The sequence below is a fragment of the Littorina saxatilis genome, linkage group LG11, assembly GCF_037325665.1.
Source record: "Littorina saxatilis isolate snail1 linkage group LG11, US_GU_Lsax_2.0, whole genome shotgun sequence".
NCBI classification, from domain to species: Eukaryota; Metazoa; Mollusca; class Gastropoda; order Littorinimorpha; family Littorinidae; genus Littorina; species Littorina saxatilis.
In genome coordinates, this window is record NC_090255.1 from 33565419 (window position 1) to 33590337 (window position 24919).

At 42.0% G+C, this 24919-nt stretch overlaps 1 protein-coding gene across 4 annotated transcripts in view; it reads right to left on the bottom strand.

Moving 5' to 3' along the window:
* Nucleotides 1-277: 277 nt before the first annotated feature.
* LOC138980283 (WASH complex subunit 2-like) overlaps nucleotides 278-24919 on the bottom strand; it is an 84761-nt gene continuing 60119 nt past the window's right edge. For 2 of the 4 annotated variants that reach the window (XM_070353147.1, XM_070353144.1), the window contains 16 exons: nucleotides 24804-24895; nucleotides 23316-23406; nucleotides 22265-22423; nucleotides 20748-20855; nucleotides 18145-18270; nucleotides 17543-17614; nucleotides 16833-17028; nucleotides 15282-15481; nucleotides 14530-14662; nucleotides 11666-11718; nucleotides 9062-9136; nucleotides 6556-6681; nucleotides 4698-5382; nucleotides 2118-2203; nucleotides 1066-1261; nucleotides 278-608 (listed from right to left, as the gene is read on the bottom strand). In XM_070353147.1, coding sequence (XP_070209248.1) covers nucleotides 478-608; nucleotides 1066-1261; nucleotides 2118-2203; nucleotides 4698-5382; nucleotides 6556-6681; nucleotides 9062-9136; nucleotides 11666-11718; nucleotides 14530-14662; nucleotides 15282-15481; nucleotides 16833-17028; nucleotides 17543-17614; nucleotides 18145-18270; nucleotides 20748-20855; nucleotides 22265-22423; nucleotides 23316-23406; nucleotides 24804-24895 — 2529 coding nt within the window. In that variant the 3' untranslated portion in view covers nucleotides 278-477. The remainder of the gene's footprint in view (nucleotides 609-1065; nucleotides 1262-2117; nucleotides 2204-4697; nucleotides 5383-6555; nucleotides 6682-9061; nucleotides 9137-11665; nucleotides 11719-14529; nucleotides 14663-15281; nucleotides 15482-16832; nucleotides 17029-17542; nucleotides 17615-18144; nucleotides 18271-20747; nucleotides 20856-22264; nucleotides 22424-23315; nucleotides 23407-24803; nucleotides 24896-24919) is intronic. The other 2 variants (XM_070353146.1, XM_070353148.1) reach the window with 2 other exon arrangements.

Below are 24919 nucleotides of genomic sequence, written 5' to 3' on the forward strand. Positions count from 1 at the left end.
CCGGTTACGATAAAACCTATAACATAAACACGTTTTCCTGCTAAATATACATACAACTCAACAACACCAACAATGGATAATCATCACTGGAATAACAACTCTGTACAGTGGAACCCACCCTGGTGAACACCTCTCAATAGCAACCACCTGCCCACCACATCCACCCCAAAGGACACCAAACATCCACGCCAAAGGACCCCCAACATCCACCCCAAAGGACCCCCAACATCCACCCCAAAGGACCCCCAACATCCACCCCAAAGGACACCCAACATCCACCCCAAAGGACACCAAACATCCACGCCAAAGGACCCCCAACATCCACCCCTGAGGACCCCCAACCATTTGCTCCATATGCCATAAAATTCTTATTCATAGCGACCACTTTTGGTCGGTCCCTTGGATGGACGTTATAGACAAGATCGACTGTATCAAAGATTTTGAAAACAACAGACTAGGTAACGACTCGATTAGCTTCTATTTTGCGTTCAAGGGATCGTCAAAAATGTTGTCCGAGTCGGCTGCCGTGCTGTTAGCCGTTCCTGATTTCTTCTTTGTGTCTTTCTTGGTTTTGAAGGCCGCTGGGGACGGGTCTGCGAATATGTCATCTGTAACAGTAATAATTATATGAATGTAAGTAGTTAAGATCAAGACCAAAACAATGTCAGTGAAATTAATGATGCAGTTCTTGCATTAAAACTTCAAAGTTCAGTTCTGAGTCATTGAATCAATCACTTATTTGATAAATGGTTAAATAAATTAATCAAATAAACAGAAAAGTTAACATGCATGATGCTTGTATCTGCCGCAGAACACACACACGCCACAAACACACATACGAAAGCATGATTGCATACATGCAGAAACACACACACACACACACACAAACAAACACACACACACACAAACACACACTCACACACACCACATCCTTCCCCCACCTTCCCCCCTGCACACACACACACACACACACACACACACACACACACACACACACACACACACACACACACACACACACACACACACACACAAAACAATCCCATCGCACATCATACTACATACCAACATCGTCCTTGAAAATCCCTTTCTTTTCTCCCACTTTCTTCTTTTTCTTGGGTTCTTTCGGTTTGGCTGCTGGAAGACCGGCAAATATGTCTGTGTCATCTTTGAACAGCATTTCGTCTTTCGTTGAGGCTTTCTTCGGCCGCTTCTTTTCTGCCAAGGTTGTTGAAGATGCAGCAAAGATTTCATCATTATCCTGTTGGGATAGAACAAGAATGAATTTCTCATGGAGATAATACAGACAGATAAAACAAAAGTCAATTACTGTTAAAACAAAAGAGATCCTTACTCCCCAAGGCAAGGACAGCACAGTCATATTCGTCACAGTTTTTGCCTATGGAGGTTTGAAAATGCTTTATTTTTACACCCCCTAAAATCAAATTCCGTTTGAAGTGTTCTGAATTTTTGTTGATTTTAACACCAGGACCATACTTTTGTGAATTTGATTTTGGGAGGTGTCTGTGTTGTAGATTCCATTATATAGACACTGCCTTATGTAAAACCAATCTGTTAGCTTAATATGGTTGGGGAATATGTGACCCTCCACCACGAAATGAGTCGCATGTCACCTCGCGCGGTTCTGCGCTAGGCTTAATATAAGTCCGGGGAGTGTCTGGTAACAGTGTGAGGGTCACCTTAGTCACAGGCTTATAACTCAAACAGTTTTCGCTCTTTTCTAAAACGGTTTTCACCACTGGATAGAGCATAAAAAACTCTTTAGGAAAATGTAAAAATATGAAAATCATGCAAAGGTGACATGCGACTCATTCCGTGGTGGAGGGTCACATATACGGCCTTTCCAGTCATACAACTGGTTTTACAACAAAGGCCTCATCACAAAGATCTGCACTCAAATGCACCCAGTTTTTTTATGACACGTGGTATAGGTTCGAGAGGAAAATAAGGGTCGGTCGGGGAATGGGAAACATTGGATTTTTTTCTTGGCCTAAAGAGTGTGCGATAAAGAAACTTAATTTAATAATTAATTTTAATTAAAAAACAAATAACAACCTGCAGTCTTTTAAATGCGATAATTAATCTCATCAACTCACCTCTGTTTTTTTAGCTGCAGATGTCTTCTTCAGGCTACTATCAGCAAAGATATCACCACCATCCTCAGTCACTTGATCTTTCTTATCTGTTGGGTGAAAGTAGAGAATTCTGTCAGAGGCTGTTTTTACTTAAATAAACAGACTTCAAAACATCTTTCTTTACTGGGGCGGGGACATAGCTCAGTTGGTAGCGCGCTGGATTTGTATTCAGTTGGCCGCTGTCAGCGTGAGTTCAAACCCACGTTCGGCGGAAATGTATTTCTCAGAGTCAACTCTCTTCGGTGTCCGAACACCCCCCGTGTACACTACATTGGGGTGTGCACGTTAAAGATCCCACGATTGACAAAAGGGTCTTTCCTGGCAAAATTGCTTAGGCACAGTTAATAATTGTCTACCTATACCCGTGTGACTTGGAATAATAGGCCGTGAAAGGTAAATATGCGCCGAAATGGCTGCAATCTACTGGCCGTATAAAATTTCATCTCACACGGCATCATTGCAGAGCGCCTAGAACTGTACCCACGGAATATGCGCGATATAAGCGTCCTATTGATTGACTGAGGGGTGAAATCCAGAGAGAAAACAATTCTGTCAGAGGCTGTTATTACCGAAATAAACAGACTTCAAAACATCTTTCTTTACTGAGGGGTGAAATCCAGAGAGAAAACAATTCTGTAAGAGGCTGTAATTACTGAAATAAACAGACTTCAAAACATCTTTCTTTACTGAGTGGTGAAATCCAGAGAGAAAACAATTCTGTAAGAGGCTGTAATTACCAAACTAAACAGACTTCAAAACATCTTTCTTTACTGAGTGGTGAAATTAGAGAGAAAACAATTCTGTCAGAGGCTGAAATAACCGAGATGAACGGGCTTCAAAACAAGCAAAGAAACGGACAGAGAGACCGAGTAACAAGATTCCTGTCCTCTTTGGTCCCAGTGGCCTATATTGGGATATGCATTAGTGATGTGATGACCAGGGGCCAGTTTCATAAGATAGCAGTGAACCGACTGACAGTCGATCGACTGCCCAGTCGATGGACTGTGGTTGATCCCCGGGTCACCGAAAAGCGCGTTTCATGAGCGAATCACCGTCACCCGCGGACAACCGCAGTCGACCGACTGTACAGTAATCCGAATGGCCAAGTCGAGGGCTAAATTTAGCAACATTACCACTTCCGTTTGCTCATTCGCACGTGAAAATGGCCGATTTCGAAGAAAAAACAAGTCTCGGCCCGCTCAAAATATCAATGACCGAGACTTTCAGTAATTCCTTCGCGTGACGTCTAACCCTCTTACGCCATAATGTGACGTCTTCAAGACATAACCCTGACTTGTCTCCTGGATCACTGCGTCATGATAGATCATTTCGAAGAACAATCATAAGGTTTGGCTCACAATCCAAAAAACTGTGCGGATAATTACATTTATTTTCGGTTTACCGCAGTAAGCCGAACACAGTGTTGGGGGGAGAGCATCTCCGTATTTGGCCGACTTCCGGTGAGACGACCCGCAGTCGGCCAACTGAATTTTTTTTCGTGAAACCCGATAACGTCGGATTACTGTGGTTCTCTCGGAAAACTGCAGTTGGTCGACTGTGTTTCTGGCTTATGAAACTGGCCCCAGATGCTCTGATTTTTTTTTAGTCAAACAAGACAAATTTGGCTGTCTTTTCGACTCACTGGTATTCAATAGGCTAAGTCTTACAGGGTGACCCCCAAAAAAGAGTACCCAAACAAAACGTCATAAATTGAACAAAAATAAAGCAATCTTCATAAAATTTATTTACACACACAAGTAGCCTCTGCATGATTTGCACAGAAAATGTTAGCGTTCTAGCTTGTCTTTCAGGAAAGTTATGCTCATTCTACAGAACATGCTCCAAATGGCCTCCGTGCCGCTGCAGGCAAACTTGAACTCGCCGCGCAAAGTTATCAATCACCCGCACACACTCCTGTTGCGAGATTCCGCGAATGGTTGTTGTGATGGCTCTCTTGAGTTCTGTGATTGTCTGTGGGTTGTTCCTGTAGACGTTGTCTTTCAGGAACCCCCAAAGATAGAAATCTGGGGGATTTAAATCCAGGGGAGGCCATTTGGAGCATGTTCTGTAGAATGAGCATAACTTTCCTGAAAGACAAGCTAGAACGCTAAAATTTTCTGTGCATATCACGCAGAGACTACTTGTGTGTGTAAATAAATTTTATGAAGATTGCTTTATTTTTGTTCAATTTATGACGTTTTGTTTGGGTACTCTTTTTTGGGGGTCACCCTGGATGATGATGTATGTGTGTGTTTGTGTCTGTTTCCTAAGCCATGCGACTTTCGCTGTGAGCTCGGTATCTTTGTCATGCACACTTTTGCACACGGTGGTGTTCAGACAATGAACAGAGTGGAAATCGAGACAAAGGTGGTGGTGTATGTTTGTATGTATGAGTATGTGTTTAGAGTGATTCCAAGAAAACTACTGGACCGATCTTCATGAAACTTTGCATGAGAGTTCCTGCAAATGATACTCAAAGCTGAATCTGGGAATAAATCCCTCCCCGAACCCAAGTATATATATCAGCTGCTAAATTCATACCTTTTTTCTTGTTGAGGCTGGAATCGGCAAAGATGTCATCATCATCAGCCGCCGCAGAGGACTTGGACTTGCTGCTTGAGCTGGTTGCTGATGACGCCCCTGATGATTTGCTGGACGCCGTCGCCTCACTTTTTGATGAAGAATCCTTCTTAGACACAGAACTCGAAGAAAACAAATCATCTTCGTCATCATCTTTGGAAGCTTTGTCGTTGGATGTTTTAGCGTCTGATTTGGACTTGGTGCCAAACACGTCACCACCCTTAAGCTTGGAGTCTCCGAATATATCGTCCTCCAGTTGAGCTTTTTTAGCCTTTGCACCGGCATTGCTATTGCTGAACAAATTGTCCCCGTCCACATCATCGGGCTTTGAATCAGGCTGCGATTTTGTCTTCGAGGCCCCTGTACCAAACGGTCCCTTGCTGAACAAATCATCGTCTTTTGGAGCGGATTTTCCTGCAGAAGGCACAGATGGCTTTGAGGAAGAGGAGGGTGCTTCTGTGAACAGGTCATCATTGCCGAACATATCGTTGGATTTGGACTTGCCAGCGGACTCGTCGGGGATGGGGGGTAAGTTGGGGGAGGTAGGGGAGGTTGCGTCTTCAAAGCTGATGCTTGCTGACAGCGCTGCTGTGCGACGAGCTTTGCGACTCTGAGGACGACGTCGAGATATCACTTTGGCTCTGTCCTGAAACACCATAATAAATAGAGTGAAAAATATATTTCAAATGTCATCATTTCAAGGCTTTAATTCATTTCACTATAGTTGTAGGAGGCACTGCTGTGGTATTTTCTGAGGTGTCAATTATGTCACTGTGACCTGTGAACCAACATTAACAAACAAAATAGATGAACATTCACAAACCCAAATTAATGCTCATATGGACAGTGAGTCATTTTTATTTAACTTTTAAAAATTTTGAATCAAAGTTCTTGTGAATGTTCATTACTTTATTTTATTAAACTTTCATTCAATAACCTATACCAAATTTAATTTTGTATTACATTTTTTTTTTTTAGAAAAATAAACAACAAGTCGCGTAAGGCGAAAATACAACATTTAGTCAAGTAGCTGTCGAACTCACAGAATGAAACTGAACGCAATGCAACACAGCAAGACCGTATACTCGTAGCATCGTCAGTCCACCGCTCACGGAATAGGTAGTGAAATTGACAAGAAGAGCGGGGTGTTTCTGTACCTCTCTTCGTTTTAACTTTCTGAGCGTGTTTTTAATCCAAACATATCATATCTATATGTTTTTGGAATCAGGAACCGACAAGGAATAAGATGAAAGTGTTTTTAAATTGATTTCGAAAATTTAATTTTGATAATAATTTTTAATTTTCAGAGCTTGTTTTTAATCCAAATATAACATATTTATATGTTTTTGGAATCAGAAAATGATGGAGAATAAAATGAACGTAAATTTGGATCGTTTTATAAAACAAATATTTTTTTTACAATTTTCAGATTTTTAATGACCAAAGTCATTAATTAATTTTTAAGCCACCAAGCTGAAATGCAATACCGAAGTCCGGGCTTCGTCGAAGATTACTTGACCAAAATTTCAACCAATTTAGTTGAAAAATGAGAGTGTGACAGAGCCGCCTCAACTTTCACGAAAAGCCGGATATGACGTCATCAAAGACATTTATCAAAAAAATGAAAAAAACATCCGGGGATATCATATCCAGGAACTCTCATGTCAAATTTCATAAAGATCGGTCCAGTAGTTTAGTCTGAATCGCTCTACACACACACACAGACAGACATACATACACCACGACCCTCGTCTCGATTCCCCCCTCTATGTTAAAACATTTAGTGAAAACTTGACCAAATGTAAAAAGGTGGACGGACCTTGGCAGCAGTCTGCAGTGGGTTAATGTCGGCAGGATCCTCAAAGCCCACAGGTGTAGGCTCCACGTCCCTGTCAGGTGGGGCTGCCCCCGGCAACAAGGCCGCTGGGTTGAAGTTGAGACTTTTCTGCACAAAGTCAACATGCCTTGTGAGCACATATTTGTAGGTGATAAACAACAGCAACAATAAAATCTTGCCTACAAAGCATAATACAGTGGAACCCCAGTTTTAACCCCTTCACTGCCCACCCCGTATGTAATATGTGATCATTTTCGGTTTGTCCTACGCCCATAACCGTATCTCATACGTGGGATTTGTGTCAACAACATTTCAGGACATTTCTGAAAACTAAATGGGAGGTAACCACTGTCCAAGTACTTGTAGGGGTTCTAAACACATTTCTTTCCCATAGACCGTTCGGATAATGCTGTTATACGGTGGCAGAGAAGGGGTTAACACCTCCAACAATCTGACAAAAGCAGGTCTTAACAAGTCGCGTAAGGCGAAATTACTACATTTAGTCAAGCTGTGGAACTCACAGAATGAAACTGAACGTACTGCATTTTTTCACAATGACCGTAGTGCGCCGCTCGTACAAAAGGCAGTAAAATTGACGAGCCTGTTTTGCGCGGTAGTGGTTGGGCTGTGCTGCATAGCACGCTTATCTGTACCTCTCTTCGCTTTAACTTTCTGAGCGTGTTTTTAATCCAAACATATCATATCTATATGTTTTTGGAATCAGGAACCGACAAGGAATAAGATGAAATTGTTTTTAAATCGATTTCGGACATTTAATTTTAATCATAATTTTTTAATTTTTAATTTTCAGAGCTTGTTTTTAATCCGAATATAACATATTTATATGTTTTTGGAATCAGAAAATGATGAAGAATAAGATAAACGTAATTTTGGATCGTTTTATAAAAATATAATTTTAATTACAATTTTCAGATTTTTAATGACCAAAGTCATTAATTAATTTTTAAGCCTCCACGCTGAAATGCAATACCAAAGTCCGGCCTTCGTCAAAGATTGCTTGGCCAAAATTCCAATCAATTCTATTGAAAAAGGAGGGTGTGACAGTGCCGCCTCAACTTTTACAAAAAGCCGGATAGTGAAGATGTCATCAAAGACGTTTATCGAAAAAAAGAAAAAAAAATCTGGGGATATCATACCCAGGAACTTTCATGTAAAATTTCATAAAGATCGGTCCAGTAGTTTACTCTGAATCGCTCTACACACACACACACACGCACAGACAGACAGACAGACAGACAGACACACACACACACCACGACCCTCGTCTCGATTCCCCCTCTATGTTAAAACATTTAGTCAAAACTTGACTAAATGTAAAAAGGAGGGAGTCTTAAAATGGGGGTACATTTACAGAAGTTATGAACAGAAAGTCTGAGAAAACAGGGTCTTAAAAAGGAGGAAAACTTAAATTGGGGGGTCTTAAAAGGGAGGAAGTCTTAAAAGGAGGGTTCCACTGTAACACAATTCTTTGTTGTTTTCACATGATGTCATCAAACTGAAATCCCCAGAGGCTGCCATTTTCCTCCCCACGCTAAAGTCCTCATTGCCTAAGCTGTGGTGGTATCATATTGTGTGTGTGGACACGGGGGTAAAAACAATGGACTTATTCCTTTTTCTCATACAGCTATGCCAAAACATATTTGAACAGTTCAAGATATTCTAACAGAAGGCTAATACTCTATAAATTGACTACATTTTACTACAGTCTACATTCAAACATTAGGCTTTTCCAAACATGCATTCTTCCCATTCAAGAAATTGTATTGAACTACTGGTACTACTACACTGAATCTTGATCCAAACAAAAAAGCTTTTCCAAACATGTCAAAATAAAGACATTCTTTCAAACTATAACTACAGTGGGACCTGCGATGAAAGGACATCCTAGCCCTTCTGACCAGCAAAAAGTGTCCCTACGTTGCAGGTGGCCTGTCATGACAGGTATATTTTGGTAGAGATAATAGACAAAGGGACATCAGAATGTGTCCTTTTAAGGGAGGTGTCCTCTCATCGGAGGGGCCACACATCGCAGGTACCCCTGTACTACACTGGCTCTGAGTGCGAGTCTATAATATCAAAACAAACAATTTATTTTTATTTTTAAACATGGCGTCTTCAACGTGGAGATCGATGCACTATTAATACAAACAAAAATTTTCTGCACATACTACTGTTCTTCACCTAGATGGAATGTTGCCAACCTTCTACATAGAAACATGCATGCATGACAAAATCTTTCAATCTCTATCAATATAGTCGATGCTTTAAGCGAAAGAACACAAAATAACTAAAGTATTACATGTATACTTTTAAATTCTGTTAAAAATTCACAGCCTAAATCTTTGAAAAAAGAAAGTCTAATCAGTATCTAAACAGAGACTAATTCATAATGGATGCAGTCTCAAACATACAACTATTGAAAACCAGAAATGTTTGAAAAGAATTCTAAAAGCATTCAAAACCACACCTGCAGATTGCCAATTTTGCCTGCCATTCCAGGTAGTCTGGGTGCAAGTCCCCCTGCTTTTGGAGCTGGCTTTGTCTACAGCAACCATGCACACAAAACACTCTAAATTCACCACAACACCGTGACAACAACAAACACAATATGCAGACCTGCCTACCTGCAAAATGATTCTTGGCTTGAGAACTGTTTCCAATTTACAGTAGTCTTTTGTTTGTTTGTTTGCTTAACGCCCAGCCGACCACGAAGGGCCATATCAGGGCGGTGCTGCTTTGACATTACAGTAGTCTGAAGCACTGCTTTCAGTAGAAACCATTTGAAAGTCTGACCTTAATTCACAAATGACTGGCCACAGGCAACACAAATTAATGAAGATAAAATTGAATTAATCAAGAAATGATTCATTTGTGTCTATGAAAGTCGCTTGTTCATTTCAATGCTCGTTATTCTCTCAGGTGCCAGGAGAATGGTTCCGCATATAACTCTCGCTAACTCTTGTTGCACATGTTGCAAGCACAGGGGTGGGCACCTGTCGCATTGTCGCATTTTTTTGCGACAAGGGAAGCCGATTTTGCGATAGGCGAAATTGCGACAAGTTGCGACAGAGTGCTCTTTTTAAATTTGCTATGTGTTTTTTTCCCCAGATCTATTTTAGCTGATTCCAAGGCTGATCAATCGGTGGTGTGTAGCCTGACCATATCGAGCACTCTTTGGCACTCTTCTGTTCTGAAGTCTGGAAAAGTCGTAAAATTAAGGTTATCCCAGATGAGATGTTTTTGCTGTTTTAGTGTTTTGGTTAGCGTTCAGGTGTTTGAACAGTAAATCGGCTGAGGCCTTTCGATCTACAACAGTGGGTACCAACAGGTGTATGCCCAAGTGTATTGACTGGTATGTTAAGTGTATGTTAAGGGGCAAACAGGCGATTTTCCACAAAAATCAGTGACAAAATCTGCTGCCAGAAACTGGCAATTATCACCCTCAGAATGCACCAGATTGTACCATTTGCTTCCTTTTTTTCAAAAATTTTCCGGGGGGGCATGCCCCCGGACCCCCCTAGCAAACTAGGCGCTTCGCGCCGTCGACTTGGCGCGAAGCGCCAAGTTCTGCTACAAACAATATTACTTTTGCTACAAGCAAAGATATTGTGCCCACCCCTGAAGCATAAAAAGTGCTTTCGTCCCTATTTTTCTTAGACACGCCTTTATTGTCCAGAAATGTTTCTAGCACATACAAAAACACACAAACAAAACACCTGTTAAATAGGTAGTGGAGTTTTTAAGCCTGGTCAACAGCACAGGGTCATCTCGAGGCTAATTCAATACAAATCCAGATCAAGTCTATATGTAAGTCAATTTATCCTCAAAGTCCTTTTGACTCAGAGTAAAAACAATTTTGATACAGTAGAAATTCTGCAGTGCCCATTGCAGATGACTTAATTTACTGCAGAAAAATCATAGTGTTATGCAGGTCTGCATGAGCTAGCTATGAAACAAGTCAAAACAACCAAGTGCAAAAATGAGCAAAGTGCAAAAGCAGTGACAAAAAAATGTGTATCAAAAGTAAACCTGATGAAACAACAGTCTTCAGACAAAAAACCCACTGCACAACACTGCATGAAAACTAACTATGTTCACTGAAAGCTAAAAGCTAGCATGCTTTCATATTTTGTCCTATTTTCTAATAATAAATTAACCAAATGAGGCTTAGTGCAGCAGTAAAGACAAAATCTAAGCACAAAGGGAAGTACATATAAATGCTCTGAAGATAGACAACAGTAATTAAGAGCTATGCAGAACCAGTCTTCTGAAACCTGCGAGAATAAGTTAGCATTGAAATGAACAATTTACAACTTTCGCCCTCAAAACGATTTTCATTTATCACTTTGTTCTAGAACGAAAGTCGTTTGTGCATTTCAATGCTTCTTCTTCTCTCAGGTTCCAGGAGACTCATTCTGATGGAGTAACTCTCACACACTGTCTAATCAAGAGCCCTTACTTCCCTTTGTTTCTTAGGTCTTTTGTACATTACTTTGGATAGGGTGACATTCATGATATGTGATTTTTTGCTGTAATGTATTCTACGAACGAGAATGAAATTTGAGAATTACTTATCAGAAAGAATCTGACAAAGGTAAACAAATATACCTGAGGAAGCACCAGAAATTCAAGAAAGTGAAATACATGTTCTGTCGTTGTGTTTTTTTTGGTGCTAATTAAAGCTGCTTTTACAACAAAACATGTAATAACTAAGTAATATGTATAAACTGCTAATGAAAGAAATCATGCTGTAAATCTTAAAAGATCTTCCTTGCCTTCACTAGTAAATTGATTGCATTTCTCTCATTATCAAGATATAACTTCAAACCTAGAGTAAAATCTTTTAAATCTTGTAAAAGGAATAAAAAGTAGCACTGCATCCTTGCAAAGTTTTCTACTATTGGTGATCTCACTCAATAAAACTCATTAGAAAAAGCTCAAACTGCCTTTTTTTACATGCATAGTCCGAACAAGAAGCCACAATCAACTTGAATGAAACAGCCATGCAAATGAGACACAATCTGTAAAAAACCCAACAACAATCAAACAGAAAAAAACCACCTGGCCGTACCTGTTCGTCATCATCTGGGGAGTGAGGTGATAATGGTGACTGATCCCCCCCACCTGTTAAGATTTAAAAAAAGAAATGCTTTTAATAATCTGAAAAGGTAGTAAGTAAGTGTCCTTCCCATGTACACTATGATGTTGAACACCCAAATCTGTCCAGGGTTTCCTGTGGAACAAGAACACTCTTCTTCTCTTCTTCTTTCTTCATGGGCTTAACACTTTCGCGACGGGACACTGATAAATCAGTAACCGCGCTGACACGCCCATGGACGGGACGCGCATTTTTCAGTAAGAGCCATACAGGGTACACAACTTGTGATTGCTTCCCGGTTTTTGAAGCTTGCAGTAAATTGAGTTGTTTCCCTTGACACACTTTGCATGCCCTTCCGCCATATGCAAAATTAGCCTGATTTGTATGGTTTTTTCGAGAAAAAAAATGAATCGAAGGCGAGCCTTGTCACGGGAGGAGATTCTCCGGATGTTGGATCTTGAGGACCCTGTAGATCATGATTCCGACGTGTTGTTTTCGCCTCAAGAAAGCGATAATAGCAGTGATATTGAGGAAGAAACAGTCCTGTTGTTGCTAGTACGAGTCGGAAAACTACACGTGTTTGGGTGGTACTGCATGAATCTTCGAATGTGTAGTTGCAAGGGGGGCGTGGCAGCACTGATAACAATGGATGGCTGGAGCCTCATAATCCTTTTGGAAATGTTCATAGGTGAACAGTTGGGACTTTGTTGTGAAAATGTGACTTATATTCAATATGGATTACCTAGACATCATTTGGTGAGTGTCACAGTTTTGTTTCATTTGAGTCAGGATGCTGTCAGTGCGGGATTTGCTTGTTTTTTTCTTTGTACTGTCTCCTTATTTCTGTGTAGAATTTTAACAATATTTCAGCTAATTCATAGGTTTTACACCTTGTTTGGTTATAAAATTATTTATAATACTTTCTGTTAAAAAATAACTTTTAAAAAAGCAGTGGAAAAGAAAACACACACAAAAAAACGTTAAAAAACACAAATTATCCCCCTTTCACCCCCCCTTTGCTAAAACAAATCGCGTGACAAACTTATAAATAGCACGACTGAACTGGGCATCCATTTTTTAATTAGTACACAAAATTTGGTGGTGATTGGACTTAATTCAAGCTTGCTAGACAGATTTCTTTACAGTTACTGTTTTTTGGGAAGTTTCTTGGTGGCAAGCTTGGGCAGGCAGGACGTTAACGCCGTGGCAATGCTAGTCACAATAGTGTTAAACTCCCACGTTAACTCTTTTTACATTTAGTCAAGGTTTGCACATAAGTTGACCTGGGAGATCGGAAAAATCTCCACTCTTAACCCACCAGGCGCAGCCGGGATTGAACACTTCACCTTCCGCTTGGGAGGCCGGAGTGTTATCCAATATGGCATTGCACCCGTCCGAACAAGAGCAGCGTTGAGTTTGGATACATATCAAAAATCAATTATGTGCATTTTGAGCAGAGCGAGAACACTGTGCTGAATTGATTTAGCAGACTGACCAGAGCGTAACTTAAAATATTAATTAAAAAAACATATTTCACTCAGACTATGCACAGGAAGCAGGCCTTGCTGTTTTTGTGTGTTTTCTTTAAATGAATTTAAGTTGAACGAAGCTTTTTATTCCGTATAAAAGCATGAACAGTTCTTTGGTGGTAGACATGATTGCGAACATGAGAAGGGGTGAACCTTCAAACCAGGAAACAACAACACCGACACCACTTCACAAAGCTGTCACACAGATGAGATGTACACCACCAATGAACACTGAAGTCTCAAAACATCAAACAGATAAAATACAACATTTTCTTTATATACCACAAGCAGACAGAAATAACATATCAAACCAGCTGAATGCACTGGACAACGATGGTAGCTGAGCGACTTTAAGGATTTCAACCTGATTAAAGTTTGTATTTAACCCCCACCCCCCACCTCCCTTTTCTCCCCCAGAACAGCTGAAAGACAAAAAAAAGAAAACGTCATGCAGAAAAGGAACCTGACAGGCGCAGGTGTTTTGCCAAGATTCAGTAAACAGCAAATTTCACACATTTTCCACTAACATAAAAAAAAAAGAAATCGGTATTCAAAGGAGTTAATTTGTATTTTGCTTGACTGGTTTCTTCCTGACAAACAGAATCTATCATCTTGTTTTAGACGGTGACCTGAGGCTTGACCGGTTAGTATAACAGCATGACCAGATTCTGTGGAAGCCAGGATTCATACTTGTACAAAAATACCGATTTAAAAATTGCATGGCCAGTGCCAGCACTGTTTATACCAAAACCAGTGTTAGCCGGGTGTGTGTTGACTGGACTGAACAGTACTCACTTGGGGTCAAAACCAGTGTTAGCCGGGTGTGTGTTGACTGGACTGAACAGTACTCACTTGGGGTCAAAACCAGTGTTAGCCGGGTGTGTGTTGACTGGACTGAACAGTACTCACTTGGGGTCAAAACCAGTGTTAGCCGGGTGTGTGTTGACTGGACTGAACAGTACTCACTTGGGGTCAAAACCAGTGTTAGCCGGGTGTGTGTTGACTGGACTGAACAGTACTCACTTGGGGTCAAAACCAGTGTTAGCCGGGTGTGTGTTCACTGGACTGAACAGTACTCACTTGGGGTCAAAACCAGTGTTAGCCGGGTGTGTGTTCACTGGACTGAACAGTACTCACTTGGGGTCAAAAACAGTGTTAGCTGGGTGTGTGTTCACTGGACTGAACAGTACTCACTTGGGGTCAAAACCAGTGTTAGCCGGGTGTGTGTTCACTGGACTGAACAGTACTCACTTGGGGTCAAAACCAGTGTTAGCCGGGTGTGTGTTCACTGGACTGAACAGTACTCACTTGGGGTCTCCGAAGTGGGGGACAAGTCCTCGCTCTGTGTTTGTGACGCTGTTCGTTTCCGTAGCTCTGCCAAAGTCCCCGCACCGCCAAACATTGACACACCACCCACAGGTTTCTTGAATGGCTTGGTGTCCTGAAAGATCGAAAGAATTATAATTGTAAGAAGATCAACTTGTGCTGAAAGGATTCTGCTTTGGGGAACATACAACGGATAATTGAGATGAAGCATTCCAGGGAATTTCTTTGCCAGGAGGTTATTTTTTTCCCCCAGTATAAAATCAAAATAATGTTTTTACCCGTCAATATGAAACTAACACTTTTCAAAAGAGCCATCTATTCCAGCCAAGAGTTTACTCAAAAGAGCCTAGTTTTAACAACACTGATCTGCAACATTTAAAAAAACAATTAGTGTTCAAAGTCCCAAAGACACATCTTTCTGCAAGGCACAGAATGCACATGTAATGGTTTTAACAATTCCTATTAGTGTTTTCCGCGAACACTGATCAAGTAACACAAATTCACTCATCATTGCACACACACACACACACACACACACACACACACACACACACACACACACACACACACACACACACACACACACACACACACACACACAGAAGTAGCAATGTAAACTTTGGTCAAACTTTAGTGGTGTTTGGACTAAAGCTTACAGCTGACTTACAAACACTTTTTGACAGATGATGAAAAACCATTGCAAGCGTCTTAACAGTTCCTAAAACATCACTCACCGAAGGCGGTGAAAGGGGAGGTTTGGGTGACTGTGGCGTTTTGGGTCCCTCGGCCGGTGAGGATGACATCGGTGATTCGCCGAAGCCCGGTGTTTTTGGCAGCTCAATTTTGGGGCGCTGAGCTTTGGGCGCCACGATAGGTACAGGCTTGGTGACGGTAGTAGGCTTTGACTTGCCAAACAGGTCCTCTGCTGCGTTATCTTTGAATAAAATGTTCTAGGTTTTGTTATAGACAGTCAGATGATTCAAAAGCTAGTAGCTTTTATTGTTCTTCCTGATAGAACACTACATTGGGGTGTGCACGTTAAAGATCCCACGATTGACAAAAGGGTCTTTCCTGGCAAAATTGTATAGGCATAGATAAAAATGCCCACCAAATACCCGTGTGACTTGAAATAAAGTGTAAAAAAATTCCATCTCACACGGCATTAAGTCTCAGGGCTTGGAAACATGAATACACGCATGCAGGAAAAAAAAAAAAAAATGGGTAGCGCCGTATACTGTATGGCAGCTCGCATTCCCCAGGGAGAAAGCAGCCCGAATTTCTGTGAGGTTACCCTCATGGACTATATAAAATCTTATCCTTATCCTTATCCTTATCCTTAGATCTACCTGGTCAGTGTTATATCTATTTTCCCACAATGTCATGAAGAAATTCATTGAACCATTCTGATACACTAACTATGAAACACACACAGACACAGACACACACAGAGTCACACCACTTATATTTAACTGTCCTGTGTCACTCTCTGATCAGACTCTATATCATAGTCTATGCCATATGATGCGCTGAAACGTTCATACACTTTCATGGGTTGTGAAAGAGTGAACACCCTATGCTTTTTAAAGGTGGTCGTCTACATTTTTGCTTTTTTTCAATAATCTTATGGTTAGATTTCGCTAAAAAGTTTTGTCAGATGATGAATGAACCATGGGGAAAAAAGTTATGGAAAAAAAAATATATGTACAAAAAAAGATTTTATTTTGGGGTAGCGTGACTCACGCTTCCAATATTTTGTTTTCTGTTTGCTGAGAACATGTGCTTTGCCTAAAAATACTGACCAATCAAATTCATGTCACTATGCTTATAGCCACGCCCAAACAAGTGCAGCAACAGTTTGACACTGGAGCGCTGTCCACGCTTTTTTTAAACGCACAAAATGCACGGGATTTGAGAGGAGTTTTGCGCTTGGCATTTTCCAAATAAGGATATCCTACTATGAGTACTACGCTGGAATACTACAATGAATTTTCAAACGGCTACACTGGCTTCGTCTTTCCTGATCGAAAGGAGGTGTATTGTTGATAATTGTAGATAATAGACTCTGCATTTTAATGGTCAAATGACGATTTCGGTATAAAAATGTAGACAAGGACCTTTAAGGGACAAATACATTCGGAAATGCTCCTGTCGACATGTTGCAGACACATCCCTCGCTAGTGGCCCATCCAATGTTTGTCCCCGTTAAAGCAAGGGCATTCACTCTTTCACAACCCATACAAACCGGACAAGAGTTATTTTCGGAATTCATCTATTCTCCTTGTTACCTGATTTAGGCTTTTCCTCTTTGGCTGTTTCTTCTTTCTTCTCTTCTGTCTTCTTCTCCTTCTCCTCCTCCTCCTCCTCATTTTCTACAGGTTTCCTTTTCTTCAACAAGGCCAGAGGGTCCATTCCACCAAACATGGACACCCCCCCTATTGGTTTCCTGGCTTTGGGAGGCTCTGCTGGTTTGGGGGGCGACTCCTGCAAAGGGAAAAGTTTCACCAGGTTATTTCTTCAGATAAAGTATTTTATAGTGAAATGCAGGTTGCTAGTGAGGAAACTCTCCTTTCAGACCTTCTATTTCAACCCCCCCTCCATTTGTTTTTAACATCCTCTAAATTAAGATAACAACCGAGCCGGCATTAAAATGCAAATGCAACTACTTGGCACAACGTATCTTGGGAGAGACCATGGCTAAATGCCTATTTCTACCAAATTGTAAAGGCTGTACTGCATAATTACATGATATCATATGCGACACTGTGCATACAACATGGGGAATTTTGTGACAAAATAAGTTTTATTTTACACACACACACACACACACACACACACACACACACACACACACACACACACACACACACACTCACAAACACACACACACACACACACACACCACACACACACACACTCACAAACACACACACACACACTCACAAACACACACACACACACACACACACACACACACACACACACACAGTTTCCCCACCTGCTCCTCAGCAACTGCATCAGAAGACTCTGTAGTGGTGGCTCCCTCCACTGACATCGTCCTTGATCGATCCTGATGAAAAATGACAAAACCACAAACTTCTTGATAAGAAAATGGGTCACTATTTACTTTCAATACTCAATTTCCTGTTTACGATGACAACAAATACTGCTTGTTTGACACTACACGTACCAGTACTGGAAACAACCCCCCTGCCGTCCTTTACCAAACAAAAAAATCAACAACAACAAAACAGGAGAGAGGATTGAAATAATGGAACACTCTTGTGTATCGCTAGTAAGTGAGAAATAACAGGGTCACAATGCTTTAAAGTTCAGTAAAGTTAACGCACTTCAGTTAAAGTAAGGATTAAACGAAAAATGTAGAAAGACAAGGCAAAGAAAGTACAAGAAAGGCCACACATCCGAACACCACTCAGTACTAATGGTTACTTGATAAGTCAGGTGATGCAAAAACACACAAACAAACAAACATTAAAGCCTTGATAAACAACTTTATCCCCCACCCCTCCCCCCCCCCCCCACCCCTATTTCTTGTCCTTATCCATGTTTTTTGTCTTGATGCATAAATAACATTTATACCTTTGCAGAAAAGCCAAAAAGATCCTCATCCTCATCATCATTGCTGAACAAGTTAGACGGTTGAGCTGCTAACGCCGGCTTCGTTTCCTTTTTTGGTGTCACTACTGGTGTTGCCGCTTTGGCTTTCTGTCAATATGGTAAATTCATCTGTGTTAATATTCACTACAGGGGAACCCCCATTTAAGACCCCCCCATTTAAGACCCCCCCATTTCAGACCCCCCCATTTAAGACCCCCCCATTTCAGACCCCCCCATTTCAGACCCCCCCCCTTCTTCTCTTCTTCTACGTTCCCGGATATTAGAGCACCATACCGTCGAATATCCGTTTGTATGGCCATGTTGGGTTTGATGCGTGCATGCCTGGTTTTCTCCTGTAGATGGGTGTCGGCACAGGAGGTCTGCCCGCTGTCCTCAGCCAACATGCTCCGTCTTCATGGCAGCTCAAATTTTTTATCGAGGTTCTCTCCTCTAGATCCGCCGTGTTTCGCCTAGGGGCTTGCGCTGCCTAGTTGATAGGGTCACCTCGTAGAGGATGTGGTCATAGACCACGCACGGTCGGTCTTGGAATAGGGAAACGTTATGCTAGTCCGGAGGGATTACGCCACAATGGCCACCTCGCGAAGACCCAGGGTCCTAGACTAGGGAGGTCCAAGGGGGAGCACCGGGAGGGCTACCCCTCTACCCGCACCTCCAACACAATCCCTTCCCCTGGTAGCTTCATCCCCAAGGAGGAAACAGAGCTACCTGCAACACCCCAGACCCCCCCCCCCCAATTTCAGACTCCCTCCTTTTTAAGACCCTGTTTCTCAGATTTTCTGTTCATAACCTCCGTAAATTGACCCCCATTTTAAGACAGTCGCTACTTATCAAGACCCTATTTCTCAATCAAAAAACAAGAAAGGTAGGTTGTTGGAACGTTTGCTATTGACAAAACAATACATTCACAGATATATCGACCCAACGGTGCACAGACAAACAATTAATCATGAAAACTTATCTGGCTGATTTTTTTTTCCGCCTGCCACGAAGCCGCAAGCGAATGAATGATTTCTCAGATTTTCCGTTCTTTAACCTCTGTAAATGTACCCCCATTTTAAGAGTCCCTGACCTTTTTAAGACCTGATTTTCTCAGATTTGTGGAGGTCTTGAAAAGGGAGTTCCACTGTACTTTGACCTTAAAGGCACAGTCCTTCCCTTGTTTGTTCGTTCATGGGCTGAAACTCCCCCGGCTTTTACGTGTATGACCATTTTGACCCCGCCATTTAGGCAGCCATACGCCGCTTTCGGAGGAAGCATGCTGGGTATTTTCGTGTTTCTATAACCCACCGAACTCTGACATGGATTACAGGATCTTTTTCGTGCGCACTTGGTCTTGTGCTTGCGTGTACACACGGGGGTGTTCGGACACCGAGGAGAGTCTGCACACAAAGTTGACTCTGAGAAATAAATCTCTCGCCGAACGTGGGGACGAACTCACGCGGACAGCGGCCAATTGGATACAAATCCAGCGCGCTACCGACTGAGCTACATCCCCGCCCGCCTTCCCGTGTAAACGATGCAGCTCACCATCTCAGATCTGACCAGCCTTTTACATGGGATGAGGCTATCAGCAGCCTCCACTTGGATGCATACAAAAAATCAACACTCCGACTTCTCTTTGTTGTGACCGGCACGGTTGGTCTAGTGGTAAGGCGTCCGCCCCGTAATCGGGAGGTCGTGGGTTCGAACCCCGGCCGGGTCATACCTAAGACTTTAAAATTGGCAATCTAGTGGCTGCTCCGCCTGGCGTCTGGCATTATGGGGTTAGTGCTAGGACTGGTTGGTCCGGTGTCAGAATAATGTGGCTGGGTGAGACACGAAGCCTGTGCTGCGACTTCTGTCTTGTGTGTGGCGCACGTTATATGTCAAAGCAGCACCGCCTTGATATGGCCCTTTGTGGTCGGCTGGGCGTTAAGCAAACAAACAAACAAACAAACAAACTTCTTTTTGTACACCGGTGGCCTCAAAGAAATGAATTCATTAAACAAATTCCCACTCTGGACAGGAAAATGTCTGGATGTTGATTGTGCGTAAATGTCCAAGTGGAGGGCTGTTCTTTCCCCCTGTAAAAGCCTGGCTAGATCTGAGATAGTGAGCAGATGAGTGAGAACTGTTTTCACAGGAAGGGCTGTATGTGCCTTTAACTAGTTAGATAATTAACATACAACCTAGGAGGCAATTAACAAAAATTAGAAGTTTAAAAACAGCCAAAACTGAACATATTAGAAAACCTGTTAAAACATCACAGACAAAAGGTTTAATTAAACAAGCCTTAAAATATTACATGTTAAAAATACCAAAACGTTAAAAGTTAGTCAACACATCTAAAAGGCTAAACAAGCCAACTCAAAAAATGAATAAAATAAAAGTGTTAAACTGACCCTTCCTCGACAGACACTTTTGGGATGGTGAAATGATAAGTTTGGCTATGTCAGGAGTGTTACTCTTAAGTCAAAAACAAAAAAGAAGAAATCACCTTCAAAGGGGTCTAGGAATAACCCCCCCCCCCCCCCCCTCCCCCTGCTAAGAACTCCCAACTCTGTAGTACAACTACGAGTGGCTACCTGTATAGGTGCAGGGGGAGTTTTGCTGAAGATGTCCACAGGAGGCGCATCCTCAGGTGTGCCGAACAGAACATCCTCGTCCTCAAACAGCCCTTTACTTTTGGATCTCTGACGACACAAACCACATTAGTTTCTCTTTGAAAATATGAAACGTCACTAACAGCCCTTTACTTTTGGATCTCTGACGAAAACAAACCACATTCGTTTCCCTTTGAAAATATGAATCATCACTAACACTAACAGCTCTTTACTGTTGGAACTCTGATAGGCATTGCACCTAAACTTCTGTGTGACTGTGGCGAGGAAGAACAGACTCTGCAGCTCGTTCTACTGGCTTGCAGCCCTCTCCTTGCCCCCCTATAAATACTAATCATCAACAACAGCTCTTTCTTCTATTGGATGATCGCTGCCAACACAAATGACAAATGTTTTAACCTCAAGTCATGTTTTTTGTCCCAAGGAAAATTGTTATGAAAGTTGCACAGAATTCAGTGCTACCATGCAAACTCTCAAAGCAAACGTCTGCAATCTGTAGGAAAACAATGCAAATAAAAAACAACAACAACAACAACAACAACAAAACAAAATGAATAACAAAATAAATAAACAAACAAATAACACAAAACAAAAATTAAAACAGGACAGCATAAAACAGACTTCAATATTGTTGTTTACCTACAAATACTTTTGACTTGCGTTTTTATGTCCTATGCCTAAGTAACTTATCCATGAGATCAAACTGTGAAACACACACACACACGTTAATTCATGCACATGCACACATTCATTAATACTTGCAGGCACAAGCCACACACAATCAAGCATTCAATTCTCTTTCACTTAACTCATACACACAAACAGACTCTCCCCTCCCCCCAACTCCTTCCTGTCTCTCTCTCTCTCTCTCCCTATCTGCCTGTCTCCCTCCCTCCGAGAGAGGAAACTAAATTGAATCCGTCCCAAATAGCCAATAGGTTGAAGGTACATGAAAAACAACCAACGAACCAACCAACTCTCTCCTTTTTGAGTTCCCCTCTCAGGGCGAGGGCTGGCTCAAAAAGCTTGCTTCTATGCTAATTACACAACCCTTGTAAATAAAGATCTCTCTCTCTCTCTCTCTCTCTTTCTCTCTCTCCCTCTCCCTCTCTCTGTCCCTCTCTCTCTCTCTCCCTCTCCCTCTCTCTCTCTCTCACTCTCCCTCTCTCTCTCTCTCTCACTCTCTCTCTCTCTCTCTCTCTCTCTCTCTCTCTCTTTCTCTCTCTCCCTCTCCCTCTCTCTGTCCCTCTCTCTCTCTCTCCCTCTCCCTCTCTCTCACTCTCACTCTACCTCTCTCACTCTCTCTCTCTCTCTCTCTCTCTCTCTCTCTCTCTCTCTCTCTCTCTCTCTCTCTCTCCCTCTCTCTCTCTCCCTCTCCCTCTCTCTCAAGGATATTGTGTAAGAAAAGGCCCAGCCTTAAATCTTTATCCTTGTAAAATAAAGTTCAGTTCAGTTCTCTCTCCATCTCTCTCTGTTCTCACATCTTTTCTCTTGTCGTCAGCAGCAGGTTTGCTGGTGGGAGCGCCAAACAAGTCTCCCCCCTCCTCTGCATCGTCGTCAAACAATGACAACATCTTCTTCTGCGGGCTGGCCTTAGCTGCTGTCGGTGGGGGTGGCTGGGGAGAGGAGGGCTCTTCCTTCTGTCACAGAAAAATCCTGATTTTAATACAGGGATGTATTTGCTACGATTTAGTTTCTACTGCAAATTTGATGAACTCGTGATACAAGTTTTGACTACGGTACTTTCCGGGTGACAAGGCGCTTCGTTATCTAAGACGCACCCCCTTCTTTTTAAAAAAAATTGTAATCCAGTCACCCATTGGACGCAGGGGGCCGATAGGGCGCACCAAAATGACCCAGTTTTTGCCATGAGAGGTGGTTCCCCTGTCATATCTGAGAGAGGAAACACTTCCTGCATCGGGGTCAGTGACCGGTCAGTGACCGACTTTAACTGAGTGAAAATATGTGTGCTCTGTGTGTGGGCCAGATCAAAGGCATTGTGATAGCTGGGTGGCCTTGTTAAAAGACACGACCTTCTTCCCAGGGGTCAATGACCCAGTTTTTGCCATGAGAGGTGGTTCCCCTGTCATATCTGAGAGAGGAAACACTTCCTGCATCGGGGTCAGTGACCGGTCAGTGACCGAGTTTAACAGAGTGGAAATCTGTGTGTGCGGCCAGATCAAAGGCAGGGCAGTACCTAGTAGCTGAAACATGCATTATCACAAGTTGTTTGACTGGTACTCAAGCGGTCTCTTTGATTTTTTCGTATTTCATACACGGATTAGGCGCTTCGTTATACAAGACGCAGGGGTCGAACTCGAGGAAAAAAGTCGCGCCTTATGACCCGGAAAGTACGGTATTATCCAAAGTTGAAGTCCTTGGCGTCCCCAGTTTCACACCACAAAAAAAGTTGGGTTGGTGACTTCCTTTCTAGTATTTGCACACAAAAACTGATCTAGTATTAGAAATTTTCTGTTGAAACAAACTCTGATACTTAAAGCACTATCAAAGATGAAGAAACACAAGACTTACCTTCTCAGCCTCCGGTTCTTTGTTCTTCTTGATGCCCAGAACATCCGCCCCACCGAACAATGACACTCCTCCTATAGGTTTCTTCTTTCCCCTGAAGAGAGAACAACAATGAGTTATTTAGCTTTCCTCCGAAAACGGCGTATGGCTGCCTAAATGGCAGGGTAAAAAACGGTCATACACGTAAAATTCCACTTGTGCCAAAAACACGACTGTACGTGGGAGTTTCAGCCCACGAACGAAGAAGAAGAAGTTATTTAGCTAAAAGGGAGGTTTCAATTTGTACAACACTTTTCTACACACGGTTTATCTGAGTCTTAGGCAAGGGACAATACTTACAATTTGACAAACATGAAAATACTCATTTACACATAACAATAAAAAAACAAGTCGCGTAAGGCGAAATTACTACATTTAGTCAAGCTGTGGAACTCACAGAATGAAACTGAACGTAGTCCGCCGCTAGTGCAAAAGGCAGTGAAAGTGACGAGCCTGTTTGGCGCGGCAGCGGTTGCGCTGTGCTTCATAGCACGCTTTACTGTACCTCTCTTCGTTTTAACTTTCTGAGCGTGTTTTCAATCCAAACATATCATATCTATATGTTTTTGGAATCAGGAACCGACAAGGAATAAGATGAAAGTGTTTTTAAATTGATTTCGAAAATTTAATTTTGATCATAATTTTTATATTTTTAATTTTCAGAGCTTGTTTTTAATCCAAATATAACATATTTATATGTTTTTGGAATCAGAAAATGATGGAGAATAAGATGAACGTAAATTTGGATCGTTTTATAAAAAAAATAATTTTTTTACAATTTTCAGATTTTTAATGACCAAAGTCATTAATTAATTTTTAAGCCACCAAGCTGAAATGCAATACCGAAGTCCGGGCTTTGTCGGAGATTACTTGACCAAAATTTCAACCAATTTGATTGAAAAATGAGAGCGTGACAGTGCCGCCTCAACTTTCACGAAAAGCCGGATATGACGTCATCAAAGACATTTATCAAAAAAATGAAAAAAACGTCTGAGGATATCATACCCAGGAACTCTCATGTCAAATTTCATAAAGATCGGTCCAGTAGTTTAGTCTGAATCGCTCTACACACACACACAGACAGACACACACATACACCACGACCCTCGTCTCGATTCCCCCCTCTATGTTAAAACATTTAGTCAAAACTTGACTAAATGTAAAAAGAAGGTTGATACACATATATATGCAGACAGGCAGAAACACTACACAGATACACACACGCACACACACAAAACATGCAAAACTCAACCAACAGAAAAACACACCAAAGATAGAACAACAAAAAGGTCACACGCACACCTCCCCCCCTCCCTCCCCCCCCCCCCCCCACCCCCAAGAATCTCTGCCATCATTTCCAAACATCAAACACCTCACCAGCAGTGCATTACACACCTGTGCACATGGGCACACACATGCAACCCAACGCACCACACCCACACAGGGTCTTACGTGTCTTTGGGTGCAGCCACAGCAGCGAAGAGGTCATCTCCCTCTCCATCTCCATCAAACAGTGATGACGCTCTCCCCTTCTCTTCACTCTTCTGCAGTGACACAAGCATACAGTT